General features: G+C 38.2%; 1 protein-coding gene across 1 annotated transcript; it reads right to left on the bottom strand.

Moving 5' to 3' along the window:
- Positions 1 to 2,709: 2,709 nt before the first annotated feature.
- Positions 2,710 to 18,622, bottom strand: alp3 (alkaline phosphatase 3). The gene is given in 12 exon segments (XM_079887065.1): positions 2,710 to 2,872; positions 2,874 to 3,084; positions 3,369 to 3,485; positions 4,295 to 4,486; positions 5,279 to 5,413; positions 5,758 to 5,827; positions 6,285 to 6,425; positions 6,989 to 7,161; positions 10,109 to 10,283; positions 11,511 to 11,626; positions 13,023 to 13,139; positions 18,555 to 18,622. Coding segments are annotated over 12 exon segments (1,608 nt in total). The 5' UTR covers positions 18,619 to 18,622; the 3' UTR covers positions 2,710 to 2,775.
- Positions 18,623 to 19,894: the final 1,272 nt, after the last annotated feature.

The following is a 19,894-nucleotide window of genomic DNA, read 5'->3' as shown; positions in this document are numbered from 1 at the left end:
CAACGTGCAGTGCGTGTCAACCATCAACTCGACATTAGTTTTGTTAACCCTTGTACTCATAATGCAGTCCAATATGTAACAATACCGACGAACATTACAAAATGTATTTGCTAAATATACTTATTTCCTTTAAAGACGAGCTTTTCTGAAGATCTAAATCAGCATCTGATGGGTCACGTGAGCGATGTACTGTATAAAGTACAAATACAGCAGAGAAAATCTGCCGCAACATGTTCCCTCTGTAGACCAGTCAACGTTTTCATGATTACACGCTTTTATTCTCTTTGATGCTCTCTCTCTCTCTCTCTCTCTCTCTCTCTCTCTCTCTCTCTCTCTCTCTGCAATGCAACAGTGTGCTGTGTTACAGCGCCACCTGTAGGTCACATCAATCTCTTCATCTCAATGCCACAGAGAGAAATAGATGTAGCCTTGCTGTCTAATACGCATCACATTAACTGCAATGGAACCGTACACCTATTATAAACGCTAGACTAATAAGCATAAAAATACACAGCACACACAAATATTGTGTAAAAATAGCAACATTTTCACTGAGCTCATCAGATTCCTCACAAAGACCATAAGGCAATGCCAGAATTATATGCAAGTTCGCAAACACGTGCACAAGTACAAGCACGCAGTTTTGCTGTAAAGTAACGTGCGTTACTGTAACGAGTAACGAATATCAGTACAAGGCCATTTTTTTCAACATTTTTGTGACATTATAAATCAGTGCTGTGTATATATTATTTTGCACTGACAATCATTTCTACCTCCATCACACGCAGAGCATCTTCACTCTCTTACTGTTACTTATTTCCACTAACCATCTGCATCATAAATGCACCACACATTATATAACACTCTTACATATGCATATATTTATAATTTATTGCTATCTGCATAATTACCGCATACCTTAAGAACAGAGTAGCCTACGTATGTGATATTATAAAATGCTGTCTATTTAGGCAGCTCACTACCCAGCTAACACTTATGTAAAGGTTGAGATAAAATGCCCTTTAAAATAACATTTATAGAACGTTCTTATGTTGTTTGATATGATGTTGAGAGAAAACGTTCGGAGAACCACGTTTTTTTGGAACGTTCGTATGATGTTATTTGTATAGGCTTGATGAACGTTTTAAACAATGCTCGACTCACAATGAAACATTTTACGTTTTATTAGAAACATTGCAAATGTTTTAGAACAGATTTGTTAGCTGGGAACAGAGAGAGGGGTCCTGCCTCAGGAAAACCGTGAGGATTTGTGTGTGTGTGTTTGCTTCATGTCTACCTGTCGACAGGTGTAACCAATGCGTTAACACGCTTAACCAAGACAGACACACTCAGAAGTACAGCAGATGTTCTAACTGTTACATTAATGACTCACGGTCTGCTAAAAATAACCAGTCTTAGGCTGTGATTTATTATTTATAAGCGTGTGTGTGATAATGGCATCAAATCTTAATTATCCACACCGATCAGAGAGACTCTACCTGAGATGACGTCAGTATTCATCAGATGTTTTCATCAATAACACACACATTCAGTTTAAAGTTCCGATTCAACATAAATCAATGAAATGTTCTCTGATTAATTTCACAATTCATTTAATGATTCATCAGTGCGCAGCCAACAAACTTAGATATGGAGAAATAATATTAATCTATAAAGGATCCATCAAGTCCCATCCTGTTTATTTCTCACTCAAAATTCTGTTTAATTCAGGAATACATAACTTTTAATAATACATACATCCCAACTGACAAAAACACGTTTCTAAGAATATTTTTTGAACATTCAAAACGTCCAGTTTTTATGCTAACGTTTTCCCTCGGTTAGGTGAACGTTAAGGCAACATTCCATTTTAGAATTTTGCAAACATTATGTGAACGTCACTGCCCACTGAACGTTCTGAAAAATGTAACATTTAAAAAATTGTACGTCCAATATGAATGATGTATAAATAACGTTTTAGTTCTAATGTTTTGAGAGCATTATTAAAGACCGAATAACTTTGAACGAATCATCTATAAACGTTACTGGAAGAACGTTTCTTCGTAACTTTACCAGAACGTTCGAAGAACTTTCCCTATTCGCTAGGATGCATTATTAATATCTTTAATGATTAAATACAATATTTTATTTATTAAATTTAAAGTCAGCATAGAACTGAACTTCTGATAATCTTTTCTACTGAGTGAAAAGGCTTTACAGATGCAAACAGATAAAGTGTAGCCCCCTAAAATCAAAATGTACGTTTTTTAGCTTTTAGTATGAATATGTAAACCTTAAGGTTATGAATGAGCTGGTGTGCTCCAAAATAATGACAAAATTTGCATTTATAAGATATAAGCATTCAAAACTTAGTCTCTCTCTTCCGCTAAAATGGATCAGGGATTTTTATGACATCACCACGCACTTCAGCTTCTCATCACATTTTCTGTCCAATCAAATGCTCTCTAGAATCTAAAGCTCCGCCTCCTATGCTATAAACAAATAGCCAAAGCGAGCGTTGACACGTCACAGAGCAATATGTGTGTGAGTGTGTGTTCGGTTGCTCAAACGCTCGAGTTTTACTCAGTTTTCCAACTGTATGTTGGTTAAGAATGAAATGGCTAGAGTTTATTCACATTATTCACAAGCAAAATAGAGCTCAAAACTGACCAGTGCATAAGAAAATAAGTTTATCCCTGTAGTGTTTTTCCATAAGAATTTATTTCACATTCTCAAATTATGATTGCTTGGTGAATATCTGCTGCTGTCTCTCTCTCAGTGCAGTAGAGCACTCATTAACACGCTCAGGATCACCGTCGTCATGGCGCAGAGGGGCGTGTCGGGGGCGGAGCTTCCCAGGTCAGTGGATGTAGGGAATCCCATTAGGCTCAGCGGTTTCAGCGCAGTGTTGCTGATTGGCACCGACGCAGGCCGCGTAAGCCATGGCGTGAGCGATGTAGTTCTGCTCATAAACGCCCTGGAAGAGATGAGCCATGGGGCCGCGGGCCAACAGCGCCACATCTTCCCCACCGTGGGTCTCAGTATCGAGCGGGACGGCCGACTGCTGAACGTAATCCTTATCGGCTGAGAGAGAGAACCAGAATAAATACTCACACAACATCAGTGTTTTCAGCGAGCTAAGGTCAATTCACATTTACATTTGTATAGCGTTTTTCACAATACACATCATTTCAAAGCAGCTTTACAGAAAATGCATGAGTCCACATTACAATTTAGAGTCTGTTATCAGAGGAAACTGTCTAAGTTATGTAGCGAAAGTTAGCGAAAAAAGTATTAATTTAACAATGTAATGCAGAAATAATGAGCTCATTGAAGTAATGGATACTTGTTTGTGCTGATTTTCTTACCGGTGTCGACACCGCGGAGGTCTGGACGCTTGTTGTCGACGATTTTGTGTCCCGGTCCGTTTCCGTACATTAGAGTCGTGTAGGGTAAAAAGTCTGAGGCGAAGATTGGAGATTTACCTGAGAAACAACAGATGATTGACAAGTGAGGATTATTGGAACCATTAGGAGACCCGTAACAAAAAATGTTGTGCCACAACGCCCCTAAAAACGACCAATCTGAGGCTACGTCTACATTAATCGGATACATTTGAAAACGCTGTTTTCGTTTAAAACGCTCTCCGTCCACACTAGCATTCTCAGGCGTTTCAGTGTGGATGAGAAACTTTTGGAAAACGCCTGAAAACACTAAATTCACCTTTACTGCGGATGCGTAAAACCTCACAGAAGCTCACTGAGATGATACAGACGGAAAAATAATTAATAAAGTTATCGCATTTATTCGTTATTTAGCAGAATCTCTCAGCATTCACTGATGTGTCCAGATCACTCTCACTCACTATTATATGTTTGGTCTGAAACGAAACTTCTCTCATGTTTCGCCGCAGGACAGCAAATGTGTGTAAACTCTGTCATATTTGCAGGACTGGGATATGAAGAGTGTGTGAAGCAACATATTTGAGCAACAATGTGAAAGTGAACAGCACAATACCGCTATAAACATGAATATCTATTGGTACAATACGCGTCACATGACTAAACTTACGTCATCGTTTTTAAATACCTCCGTTTTGACAGTTCACACTATAACGCGAAAGCGGCGGTTTCAAATTTATCCAGTTTGGAGAGCGTTTTAAAAAAGGTTAGTTTTCATTAATGAAAACGCTGTCTCAGTGTGGACTGAGAAATGGAGAGAAAAAGATGCATTTTCAAATGAAAACGTATTAATGTGGACATGGCCTCAGATGCGCACACGAACAGAAACATACCCAGAATGCTGTTCCCTCTGAACGGGTAGCCGTTAAAGGTGAACGCGTGGGAGTGGTCAGCCGTGACGACTGTTAAAGTCTCCTCCTCATTGGTCAGCTCCAGTCCGCGAGCCACAGCTTCATCAAGAGCAACCGCCTCATGCAGAGCCATAGAGGCGCGACTGGCGTGATGTCCCTGATCAATACGGCCACCTGTGAAACCACACGAAGACCAAATCTGACTGATCAGTGCCAAATTACAGGTATTACAACTGGGCTCAGTTGTTCAAACAATTTCCTTTTTTTCTTTTGAACACTCCATTTTTGAGGTTTGATCAAAATCCGTTCAGATTTCATTCAGATTATTTTACTTGGATGGATGGATATAGATGGATATGGATGCATGGATGAATATACATGGATGAATATGGATGGATGAATGTGGAAGGATGGATGTATATGGATGGATGAATATGCATGGATGATAGATGGATGGATGAATGAATGAATGTTTGAATATGGATAGATGGATGTATGAATATGGTTGGATGGATGAATATGCATGGATGGATGTGGAAGGATGGATGGATAAATATGGATGGGTGGATGTATGAATATGGATGGATGAATGTATGAATATGGATGGATGTATGAATATGGATGGATGGATGGATGAATGAATATGGATGGATGGATGAATATGGGTGGATGGATGGATATGGATGGATGGATAGATGTATGAATATGGATGGATGGATGGATGAATATGGATGGATGGATGAATGGATGAATATGGATGGATGGATGGATGCATGAATATGGGTGGATGGATGGATATGGATGGATGAATATGGGTGGATGGATAGATATGGATGGATGAATATGGGTGGATGGATGTATATGGATGCATGGATAGATGTATATGGACGGATGGATGATTGGTTTGTTTTTGGTTTCATTGATTGGTTATTCGTTTGATGGATTGGTTGTTTGTCAGTTGATGACCTTCTACCAGCAGGAAGAATCCTTTGGGATTTTTCTTCAGGATCTGAATGGCTTTCTCTGTGGTCTCTGAGATGGAAGGATCCATGCTGGGGTCTCTCTCCACATCAAACCTCAGATCCCCAGGCTCAAAGAGGGCTAGAGAGACAGAGAGGGGGAACATTCACTATTTTTCATTCACATTTTTGATGGATCTAAAGACCTTGAAACTCATGGCAACATGCAGCAGGATTATTACAAACTAAAACTGTTAAAACACTTTATAGTTAGGGTTAATTTAATTGAAATAAAGCTAAAATCAAATTAAAAAAGGGACACAAAATATCAAAAAAGCTAAAATAATTCAAAATATTAGTATCTATAATAGCTTATAAATAATACTACATTTAGACTGGTATAAAGCTCATGATCTCAGTTCCTCAGGTTCAGAAACTCAAACCCTTCGGGATCATGTCTCTCTGGTCTGAATGAAGGACTCGTACCCATCAGGTAATCGGTCTTTTCAGGATCCACAGCGTCAAAGTCTCTTTTATTCCACACGTATCTCGCAACCTGCACAAACACGCCAAGGCAAAGTCCCATTAAAGGAAGTCATTTCAGTCGGCGGCCATCTTTAAAACGCCTCTCGCACAGCTATTTCAGTCATGCAAGTGACGCCTCTCTCTTTGAATGGGGGAACATCAAATTCTCCAAAGTTTGACTGTTGTCTGACAATAACTGTCTCATAAATATTGTTTCTAAATGCTCCAATCATGTAAAAAAACGGTCATTTTCAGGCTGGCCCAGCGCATTTGCAGTCGTAAGCGCATGTTTTAGAATTGGCGATTGGCTCTTTTATTTAGAAGGCGGGACTTATTCCCCCATATTGCGCATTGCACTTCTAAAATCCATCCAATCAAGTCCTACCTTCTGTTTCTCACTTGCTAAATTTCATGTTTCTCCTGGAGATATTTCACAAAATTAAGTCAAAGTGTTGTGAACGCTCTTCTGCTTCTCTCTCTCTCTTTACCTTTCCCTCCTTCATGCTCAGCCACTCATCGATGAGGCTTCTGTTGTCTTTTCTCTGTCCCTGTGCGCTCAGGTCTGCGGGATACTCCGGGTCGGGAAACCCTTTAGGCGTCATGTACTTCCGACCTCCTCCGATGATCACCTGCACACAGTCATCGGTTTACTCTGGAGTTTATGATACAGGCTCCGTTTTCATGTGATCTGATCAATTACAATGAATATGGACGGATGGATGAATAGATATGGATGGATGAATATGGATGGATGAATTAATGAATATGAATGGATGGATGGATGGATGGATGGATACGGATGGATGGATACAGATGGATGGATGAATATGGATAGATAGATGAATATGGATGGATGAATATGGATGATAGATGAATGTATATGGATGGATGAATATAGATAAATAGATGAATGGATAAGGATGGATGGACATGGATGAATAGATGAATGGATATGAATGGATGAATAGATGAATGGATATGGATGGATGAATATAGATGAATAGAAGAATGGATAAGGATGGATGGATATGGATGAATAGATGAATATCTTCCTGCACAGTCTAGTTTTGCTCTAGAGTTTTTGATACAGGCTCCGTTTACATGTGATCTGATCAATAACAGCAATAATGACATTTCATGAATGCACCAATAGGGTCACACCTCTCCCTCACACACACTCACACACACTCACATCTATATCAGTGTTTCTGAGCATCTGTGAGGCGATGTCCACACACCCTCCGGTGACGGCAGAAGTCGGCAGGTCAGAGTCGCTGTACCAGGTTCTGCTAGCGCTGTGAGCGTATGAAGCGGCAGGAGTGGCGTGTTGAACACGAGTGGTCGTCACTATACCCACAGACTTCCCTTAAGAGACACCAAAAACACATTCCCTCAGCTCAGAGTTAAGGCCTGTTAACACCAAGGACGATAACTATATTAATAAATATAGCTGCAAGCAGCAATTAATGGGCCAAACACAAAAAAGGCATGATGAGTTAAGCGAACATGGCTTGTAGCTTCAGATTAACTGCAACAATGAGTAATTAAAGACAGTGTTTTTTTAGGCAAAATGGCTGAGGAAACTAATACAATCCCTACTAATATGATGGAATTGCTTATTTTTGGTGCCGCTGTTATGAAATTGATTTTGTGTGGTCAGTGTGAGGTCACAATGAAACATACAAAGTGTCAATATGCCAAAGCCTTGCAGAGTTACAGCCTTAGAATCAGTTTGCCATTAAGTTTGTAGACGAGTTATTCGAGAACGGTTTGGTCAATCAAAAAAAGTTTAATTTCTTTTTGCCAGCATGATCTGAAGATGATCTGTGCCAATTTTGGTGAAAGTCGGACAAACGGTCTAGGAGGTGTTTGAAAAAGTAGGTTTTCGAAGAAATTCAAAATGGCGGACAGCGTTTTCGACAAAATTAGCCATAATTTACATGTTATGAGCCTTTTTGGAAATTTCATTATAAATTTTGACCCCAAGGTGGCACTGTTCCAAAACTGTGAGTAACTTTAGGACATGGTTCCGATGACTATTACAGAGTTCGGAACAATGCGCTAATGTAATCGTAAAATACAGCCATTTACAACTAAATTCAAAATGGCTGATGCCCAACACAGTAAAATTGGGTATCATTCGACTCTGTATGTAGCACTAAAGCAAAAGAAACCAGTTTTATGATTTTTAGGCAAACTGTTCAGCAGTTACAAGCAAAAATAGTTAAAATATAAGCGAAAATTTGCATATCTCCTGACCAGTAGGTGGCGCTGTGCTGAAACACTGCAAGCATAGCCTCAGATCATGCTTGTGATGACATGTACCAAGATTCATCACATTACGCTAAAGCTTCATGGAGATATAGCCTCGCATCCATTTTGAGGAGCTCTTTGTTGAATTCGTTTGGGTGTTATTGGAGAACAGTTTTGTTTATCAAAAAGATTTGAATAACATTTTGCCATGACGGAAAATTTTTGTAAATATTGTATTGTCGTCTGAATTGTCATTCCTTGAGCCAAGGAATCAGAGGGAAAATTATTTTGTTTCTAGCCTTTACAGTTCAAAAGGTTCACTTAAACATAAGTGCAACTTTGGACAGTTGGTGGCGCTAGAGCGATTGAGTCAGATACTCCAAAATTGGTGTGTTTAATGTTCAGACTGTCCTCCATCTGTGTGCCAAATTTGATCATTATAGTTATTGTCCTTGATGTGAACGGGCTTTTATGCTGTTAATAATTTTTATTTTCAGCAGGATTTTTAACATTAATAAATAATTATTTATTAGTGTTAAAATCCTGCTAGATATAAAAAAATCTCATCCTTCAGTTGTTCATTTACAGCAGCATTCAGGTGATTATATGGCAAACACTATAAAGTATTGCTAGTATTTTAAAAAAACTTTCAATAAAAATGGCATACTTATATATAAATGACTGAAACGTTTAGTCTTTAAATGTGTTAGAGCCCTAAAATATTACTCATCTAATATGGATTGAAGGAATGTTTCCATTTTTTTGTTTCCAACAAAGATAACTCTTAATGTACAAATATTAATATTAAAACATTTCTTATATTTTTTTATTTATTATTATTATCAGTCAACATAGTGACTGTCAACATGTTTTTATTTTTTTTGTGAAATTTTCTTGCAATTTCAAGGGTCTTTGTTAATTAATTAAATTATACACTTTTTTCCATCACAAATTCATCAGGTCTTGGCCTGGTTGTAACAGACTAAATTAGTCTAAAAATAATAATACATTTTAATGTTCTCATACCCAAAGTGCTAGATTAAATTAAAATTAAATATTAAATATTGTCTAAATTATTAGTCTAAAATTAGCACAGAATGATCACTTAGTGGTTTCTTTGTTGCAAACGACTGCTGCTGGTAATGATCTGATATGGAGATTATTAGAGCATTTTGTAATACAACGTCCGTCATGAAAACCAGCCAACGATGAATGAAATTTATTTTTAAAATCTTGAATTATTCAGTGTGATCATGAATGAAATGAGAAAGAAGATAAATGAATTAATTTAGCACAGTAGATTTAATGGATGATTGATGAGCTTGACATTTGAAGCATTTTCAGATGGAAATACACACTTAAACTGCAAAACACACACTAACAGGAGGATGAGACAAATGAAATATGACCAAAATATAGAACAGAAACACTCTCTCTGCTGATAATAATGTTATGATAATGTACGATAAGGTTAAGTCAGTCAAGTCACCTTTATGTTTTATAGCGCTTTATACAATAGAAATTGTTTCAAAGCAGCTTCACAGTGATAAACAGGAAAGTAACCGATTATGATGAAAACTTTATCGAATTAGAGACAGATTCAAATTCTGCCATATTCAGTTGTAGCAAGGTCGGTGTTTTGTACATTTTTGTGTTTAAATTGTTAGTTTGACATCAACTCACAAACCCTAGTTTGGGAAATAATAAAGTATTTACTATTTGAAAACACAATAACACACAAACACACACACACACACACACACACACACACACACACACACACACACACTTTGTATCAGCACTGTTCTGTGTTTATGGCTTAAATAACACTTAGATAGAAGATAATATTTAGAAGGAGAGAAGATAAACTCACACCCGCTGAAACACACTCAGATAAACACACACCTGAAACACACTCAGATAAACTCACACCTGAAACACACTCAGATAAACTCAAAGTGAGAATGTTGGCTGTGTAATCTTTGAGGGAAACAGAAAGCTTTGTGTTTGCATGTCAGTTTGCTTTTGTAAGAGTGTGATGGTGTGTAATAGTGTGTACCTGCGTCTTTAGCCCATCTGAGGATAGACGTGACCTCGTTGCCCTTCTGTGAGCGACACACACCGTTACGAGCGGCTGCGCTCACGCCGACTGTGTTCAGGTTAGCTTTCACTCCACACAGATACGCTGTAGCCGTCGCTGCACTGTCAGGAATCTGGAAATCCACTGAGTAAACCTACAAACACACACTATAAGCCTTTGGTAGATTGATGCAGAGTTAATATCAATAACTAAAACTATTAAAAAAAACATTGTTAATCGAAATAATGCTGAAATATTCTAAAATATCAGTATTAGATTAACTTAAAACTAACCGAAAATGCAGCCATGGCAGTGAACTGAAATAAGTTGAAGCATTAAAATGTCTAACTCAAGAAAAAAAGAAAAAAAATCTAATAAAATAATGACAGTATCAAATAATGTAAAAAACATTTTTTAAATAAAAATGACAATTTAATTTATTTGACAATTTTCAGCTAATTCAAAATATGAATACAAATTCTAATGGTATATAAATAATACTAAAATGATCAGTAAATAAAACAAACTAGTAAAAAAAAAATTGTTAATTGAAATTAAGCTGAAGTATAACATAAAATGTACTTAAGTATTACATTAAGTAAACAAAATGCTGCCTTGGCAGTGAACTGAAATAAGTTGAAGCACTAAAATGATTAACTGGAAATAAACTAACAAAAGCAGATAAAATTATAATAATACTAAATAGTAATATTAAAAAAAAAAGCAAATATGAAAATATACAAATAAAAGCAAATTAAAATATTAATAAAAACTATAATAGTATATAAATACTACTGAAACAACGTTTTGACGTCCTGAAGAGTGAAACACTGACACTTTTGAAACATTGACCCGTTTAAGGGTCCAACATGTCAACTTCTGACTCAACCAATGGAGTGAGATTGGGGGCGGGACTATCTGTTTGACTGGCCAATGACTGACCAGACTTAGGGAAACCTGTTTGAAGACAGTATTATTACCTTAGCAATTCATTTTGTTTTGCATTTTGAAAATGTAATTTTTGGATATTTAAAGTATGCTAACAGTGCGAATAAGGAGGCTTTTGTATTTAATTTGTTAATTTTATTAGTCAAATTTCACATTCATAAGTGTAAGTTTTCTAACAAAAAGCCCCTTTTCTTAGTATTCCTTAAAGAATTTGAAAATTACTTTTTTACTATTCAATCTAGTCCTAATGGAAAAGCTATTAAGAGTGTTCATTTGTGTCTTCAAAATCTTTGATACAAAGGTCTCGTATTTTTGTGAATGTTTATTTATTTATTTATTGTATGTTTTCTTTGCTCCTCTGGCTCCAAAATGTATGTTGTACTGTTTAGTTGTTTAAAGCATGAATAATAATAATAATAATAAAAAGGATTACCTTAGCAAGACCCACATACGGGAAGGTGTCCATGTTCATGACGGTCTCCTCTCCCGAGCGCTTCTGTAACTGGCCCTTTAAGATACGGGCCGCTGTGATGGTGGTCACACCCATTCCTGTTTAAAACACACACTCCATCAGATCCACAGGCCACTCACACACTCTTACAGACTATTATATTTCACAGCATCTGAAATGGCCTGATCTGATTGGCTGGTGCGAGTCAGGCGGGAGGTTTTTTGATTGGTCTGGACAGTAAGCTGAGCTTTAAGGTAAAAACTATATTTTTTTCATGCACTGGTCAATGTGGAGATTTTTGTCTATTTTGCTTCTATATAACATTTATAAATACACTTTGTGTTAATTTTATTGCACTTTATCTATTTGTGTCTATTGATTTCAATTAATATTGAGAACAGGCGCGCTCAACTCCCAAATCATTTATGGGTGCGAGTAGTAAAAAAATTGTCAAAAATAAAGATGAAAAACCACACTCTCAAGGTATAATTTCATAAATTTATTGTAACCATGTCCACACAGACGCGTTTCGGCCTAAGCCATCATCAGTGTGTTTATGAAATTATACCTTGAGAGTGCGGTTTTTCATCTTTATTATAGATTTCAATTACAATACATATCTTTAAAAAGTTTTTTCTCCACTCCAGCAGCACTTACAAATGCCAAAATTTACAGATTTATTCCTATCTATATTCTAAAGGTTTTTACTGAGGGGTTTATTCATATAACATTCGCCTTAAATATAGTTTTGTTTAATTTTATTCCTTAAAAACGTGGTGAAAATGATTTTCTTTTTCCTTTTGGCTGTTGAGAAATAAGAATACAAATTATAATGGTATATAAATAATACTAAAAATAATTAACTAAAACTATAAAAACATGAAAACTAAAAGCTGAAAAATAAATTAATATTAGATGAAAAACTTAATCTAAACAAAAGTAAGAAATGTTGCTAACTGAAATCAGCTTAAGTTGAAGCACTAAAATTACTAATTGGAAATAAAAAATGTACTAAAACTGAAATAAAAATCAATTAATACTAAATAGCAATATATATATATTTTTATTTTTAATAATTTTAAAAACTACAAATTCCTATCTATTCTCTGTTGTTTTTACAGAGGGTATTTAAATTTTTTTTAAATAAAAACTATAATGTACAAATAATCCTAAAATATCATTAAACTAGAGCATTAAAACTTTTATTTTTCTAATTTATGGAATGCTAAAAATATCCTAAATTCCCTCTGTAAAAACTTTAACTTCAATATATCAACAAAATTTAAAAATTAATTTGAACTTGGCTTTATCCAATGATCATATTTCAGTTCTGGAAACGTATGCAAATGAACGTATATTTATTTAAATAAAGCATCGTTTGCAGAGTTAAACAATATATCAGAATACTTGTAATACGACACAATTGTCTTAATGTACTGTGATTAATAAATTGGTGAATTATGATGAGATCTAGATCATAAAGCCTCTGCTCACCGTCTCCCAGAAACAGCACGATGTTCTTGGCCACATTAGTGTTGATTTTCCTGGCCAGAGCCGAGCGCAGTGTGTTCTGAGCCGCACTCCTCCAGAACTCTGGGTTCTCCTCTTCAACTGAGAGGAAAAGACACATTAATGTTACACAGTTTTGGGCAAGACATGAACATAAAAACACAATGGCCAAAATAAAGTCTCTCTCTTGTACATCACTCTTACAGACAAAGGTTCTTCAGCGGCTCGATTAACCGAGAACTGTGTTCTGCTTCAGTTGCTTTATGGATTTGGGGAGATTAAAAGAAGTTCTTGATGTTTCAGTGTAGGTTCTTCAGATCGGTGTTTTGGCTTTGGGTTCGGTAAAGCTCCTGATATACGCTTTAATAAAGGTGCCAGGAAGAACCAAAAGGAGTTTTCACAGAGATGTCATAGAAGAAAATTTTATATTTTAATAATATAAAGAACCTTTTGTGCAATTGAAAGGTTTCATGGATATTAAAAGTTATTAATGGAACCAAGTGATGGTTTTCTAAATAATTGGAGGATAAATTTGTTGTGGAACTTAAAGTAAAAAACAAAACAAACAAGCAAAAAGTAGAAATGTTGCTTTTGCAACTAACTGAAATAAGTTGAAATACTAAAATTACTAAAATTTAAATAAAAATAACTTAAGGCTATATAGAAATATTAGTTACGCTTTCGCATTTAGCAGACACTTATCCAAAATGACTTACAATACATTAATGCATTCAAGCAAACAAACAAATTTATCAACCAATTGTTTAAAAAAAACAATAATAATAATAATAATAATAATAATAATATATATTTTATGTATATATATAAAAATGACAAAAGCACATGACAAAATTAAAATTAAAATAAAGAAAACTGGATCCAAAATATTAATAAAAACTATAATAGCATATTAAAATAGCACGGCTCTGAAACAAATATAGTTTTGCATATTCTAGAGGTAAAATGGGTCGCAAATGCAATTTCAGGTTGACTTTAAAAAGATCTCCAGTGACATCATCGGCCACACAACTGTCTGGTTCTTCCTGCTGGAATGTTGATGAAAAGATGGAATATGTTTGATCACATGCATGAATGCTCAGAGAAACAAAATCACCTGTAATGCTTCAGATATTGTATCAATCTACTAAAGCATCTACTGCAACCACAAGGGGAAAACTGACACACACACTCACCCTAACACCCTACCCCTAAACCTCCCCATCACACACACACACACACACACACACACACACACACGTTGTGTTTTCATGTTTTATGGCAACTCTCCATAGACGTAATATTTTTATATTGTACAAATTGTATATTCCCTACTTACACTAACCCTACCCATACACATTTATCAACCACACACACACACACACACACACACACACAACCCCTAAACCTACCTATCACACGCACACTAATCCTAACCTACACACACACACTACCCCTAAACCTACCCTCTCTCACACACACTAACCCTACCCCTAAACCTACCCTCTCACACACACACTAACCCTACACCTAAACCTCCCCATCACACACACACTAACCCTACCCCTAAACCTCCCCATCACTCACACACACACACACACACACTAACCCGACCCCTAAACCTCCCCATCACACACACAAACCCTACCCCTAAACCTACCCATCACACACACACACACACACACACACACACACACACACACACACACACACACACACACACACACACACACACACACACACACACACACAACTCTACCCCTAAACCTACCCATCTCACACACACACACACACAAACTCTACCCCTAAACCTACCCATCTCACACACACACACACACTAACCCACACTAACCCAACCCCTAAACCTACCCATCACACACACACAAACCCTACCCATCTCTCTCACACACACACCCTAAACCGACCCCTAAACCTACCCATCACACACACACACACACACACACACACACACACACACACTAACACTGGCTACACAACTGTCTGGTTCTTCCTGCTGGAATGTTGATGAAAAGATGGAATATGTTTGATCACATGCATGAATGCTCAGAGAAACAAAATCACCTGTAATGCTTCAGATATTGTATCATCATTATATAATCTACTAAAGCATCTACTGCAACCACAAGGGGAAAACTGACACACACACTCACCCTAACACCCTACCCCTAAACCTCCCCATCACACACACACTAACCCGACCCCTAAACCTACCCATCACAAACACACACACTAAGCCGACCCCTAAACCTACCCATCACACACACTAACCCGACCCCTAAACCTCCCCATCACACACACACACACACACACACACACACACACACACACAAACCCTACCCCTAAACCTCCCCATCTCACACACACACACACACACACACACTAACCCGACCCCTAAACCTACCCATCACACACACACTAACCCGACCCCTAAACCTACCCATCACACACACACACACACACAAACTCTACCCCTAAACCTACCCATCTCACACACACACACTAACCCTACCACTAAACCCCCATCACACACACACTAACCCGACCCCTAAACCTCCCCATCACACACACACTAACCCGACCCCTAAACCTCCCCATCACACACAAACCCGACCCCTAAACCTACCCATCACACACACACACACACACACACACACAAACTCTACCCCTAAACCTACCCATCTCACACACACACACACTAACCCTACCACTAAACCTCCCCATTACACACACTAACCCAACCCCTAAACCTACCCATCACACACACAAACCCTACCCATCTCTCTCACACACACACCCTAAACCGACCCCTAAACCTACCCATCACAGACACACACTAGCCCGACTCCTAAACCTACCCATCACACACACACACACACACACACACACTAACCTGACTCCTAAACCTACCCATCACCCACACACTAACCCAACTCCTAAACCTACCCATCACACACACACACACACTAACCCGACTCCTAAACCTACCCATCACACACACACACACACACACATTAACCCGACCCCTAAACCTCCCCATCACACACACACACCCTACCCCTAAACCTACCCATCACACACACACACACACTAACCCTACCCCTAAACCTCCCCATCACACACACACACCCTACCCCTAAACCTACCCATTACACACACTAACCCGACTCCTAAACCTACCCATCACACACACACACACACACACACTAACCCTACCCCTAAACCTACCCATCACACACACACACACACTAACCCGACTCCTAAACCTACCCATCACACACACACACACACTAACCCGACTCCTAAACCTCCCCATCACACACACTAACCCGACTCCTAAACCTACCCATCACACACACACACTAACCCGACTCCTAAACCTCCCCATCACACACACTAACCCGACTCCTAAACCTCCCCATCACACACACACACACACACTAACCCGACTCCTAAACCTCCCCATCACACACACACACACACACACACACACACACACACACACACACACACACCCTACCCCTAAACCTACCCATTACACACACTAACCCGACTCCTAAACCTACCCATCACACACACACACACACACTAACCCTACCCCTAAACCTACCCATCACACACACACACACACTAACCCGACTCCTAAACCTCCCCATTACACACACTAACCCGACTCCTAAACCTACCCATCACACACACACACACACACACTAACCCTACCCCTAAACCTACCCATCACACACACACACACACTAACCCGACTCCTAAACCTCCCCATCACACACACTAACCCGACTCCTAAACCTCCCCATCACACACACTAACCCGACTCCTAAACCTCCCCATCACACACACTAACCCGACTCCTAAACCTCCCCATCACACACACACACACACTAACCCGACCCCTAAACCTCCCCATCACACACACACACACACACACACACACACACACACACACACACACTAACCCTACCCCTAAACCTCCCCATCACACACACACACACACACACACACACACACACACACACACACACACACACACACACACACACACACACACACTAACCCTACCCCTAAACCTCCCCATCACACACACTAACCCGACCCCTAAACCTCCCCATCACACACACTAACCCGACTCCTAAACCTCCCCATCACACACACTAACCCGACTCCTAAACCTCCCCATCACACACACTAACCCGACTCCTAAACCTCCCCATCACACACACACACACACACTAACCCGACTCCTAAACCTCCCCATCACACACACTAACCCGACTCCTAAACCTCCCCATCACACACACACACACACACTAACCCGACTCCTAAACCTCCCCATCACACAAAACTTTCTGCAGTTTTACATTCTCAAAAAAACATCACTTATTATATTTTATAAGCTGTTTTACTCATGAAGACCAAACATTTCCCCACAAGGAGTTTGTGTATTTTGCCTCTTTGTGGGGACATTTTGTCCATGTAGAGTTAACGAGGACCACAGTCTAATACACACACACACACACACACACACACACACACACACACACACACACAGAGAGCACATGCGTGTCTTCACACGTGTCGTTTAGTTCTGCGGGTTGTGTTCACATGCAGAGGGAAAGATCATTTTCTCCATAATTTCCCCCAGACAGCAGTGAGAGATCAAATGGACAAAAACTTGCTCCTCCTCAGATGTTTCTTGAGGGAGAACGAGTGTGTGAATCAAAGGCAGCAGATGTTGTGAAGACAGAAGCGCAGGAACCCTTCAGAAGCACTCGTGATGGCTTTCATGTGGAGAGGATCTTCAGTGTGGACTGAGAGGATCCGTGGGCATTGATCAGAAAAACAGCTCAAAACTCAAACCTACACACTCTTCAGATGAGAAGCTACACACACACACACACCAGCTCAAACTGGAGATGGTTACACAACTAACCGTCTCTCTTTCTTGCTGTCTGTCTGAATATTATGATACATAAAGCAGCTACAGTATGACTATAAACTATTAAACCTCCAATCATAATATTATTGTGCATTGGTGCCACTAAATGATCATGAATATGAATAAATTTGATAAATACAAAGTTCAAAAGAACAGCGTTAACTTGAAATAAAAATATTTTGGGTTACACTTTATTTTAAAGTGTCATTGTTACAGTGTAATTATATATTTAAGTACTGAGTAATATTAATGTACTTCCTATAGGGTTGGATTAGGGTTTGGTTGAGGGTTAGTTTATTAACTGTTAATTTACTGTTATTACTATGGTAAGTACATGCAACATATGTAACAAGGACACTGTAAAATAAAGTGTTACTGTCTTTTGTAACATTCTAGATGTCTACTGTCGCTTTTGATCACTTTAATGCATCCCTGCTGTATTCAAAACATATGAAGGCACTCCCACAGTCTGTACAGAAAACATGTCTAAAACCACAGATTAATAAAAGAAGACATGAATGCTAATGAAGAGAGTGAGACGTGTGCTGTACCTGATCCAGAGGTCATGGACGCCAGAACCAGCAGAACACTGACGGACACACACACACCGAACATGATGAGACCACAGCTGATCAATCAGAGGAAACTTACAGAAACGGCATTTATGAGTTCAGACATGTGACCTCTGACCCCTTCTGTGATGCAAACACCACCTCCACCAATCAGATCATGAACAACTCGAGAGTTCATGGACAGAGAATCTGTGAACAATAACTGATAGACACACTAATGAGTGACTGTAAATGTGAAGTGCATGAATAATTCACCGGTGCACCGTTTAGGGTTTGATGATTATTAGTGACTGATATGAAGATAATTATGAGCATTTATGAAACAACGGCCATGAATGGAGATAAAAAACAACAGATTAACAATCAAACAGAGAGGTTCACTTATATAACGAAGATAACGCACACAAATAACGATCAAAGTATAAACTGTATCAAATCACAGTCTTGTGTAAAAACACAATCTTTTGTAAAAGCCTGTCTTTATAAAACAAGAAATAGTGCTACAGTTCCTCAAACACAGCCTTTTAAAAGATTGAATAAACTTTCAAATTTTCAATGTTCTAAAAGATAGAAACCACACTTTTAGAAACTTTAAAAGGTTCCATTATGGGATCATTTTATGGAAAGCTGTTTTATATCAATTTATTAAATTGTAGTTACATTTTATTAATTAAACAGCTCATAAACATACTTTATCACTAGAAACTAAATTTAAGATAACCTGTTGAACATGAAAGTATTATGCAATCATTTAAAGGTGCACTGAAACGTTTGGCCATCTAGTGGTTAAAAAACAAAACTGCATGTATTTTGCAGAAGAACATTGTTTTGGTTGTGCTTGTGTACTGCTCATAAAACATTCACTATAGGCTTGAGAGGTTTATCCAGTTTAGATGAGAGGATCAAGCTGACTCGCTGAAGACGTTACTGTAGCTTTAGCCGTTTATAGACACGCTACTTCCTTGAGCATAAATTTCAGCACAGCGCTACAGCAACCATAATGAAACAATATTCACAATAGATAATTCTTTGCAGTGAACTCTGTTAGAGATACATATGACAGTTTGTCTGAGTAATTAAACACCATCTCAGCGTCGCTTTTACAACATTTCAAACCCCTCAGTTCTCCATCTCTGAAAAGCCAAATTATGTTGATTCTTGTTTTATTACGAGCTCGTCTCGTTCTCTTTTCTCCAGCACAAATAGAGCTGGACAGACTGATTATGGATGATCATTTGCATTAAGACACGAATGATGCACGAGCAAAACTCATCTGTAAGAAATAATCTCAGTCCATAATCAATGCAGATATTTTTCCA

Source organism: Squalius cephalus (assembly GCF_949319135.1).
Source record: "Squalius cephalus genome assembly, chromosome: 11".
Taxonomy (NCBI): Eukaryota; Metazoa; Chordata; class Actinopteri; order Cypriniformes; family Leuciscidae; genus Squalius; species Squalius cephalus.
This window is presented reverse-complemented; position numbering and strand designations above follow the sequence as displayed.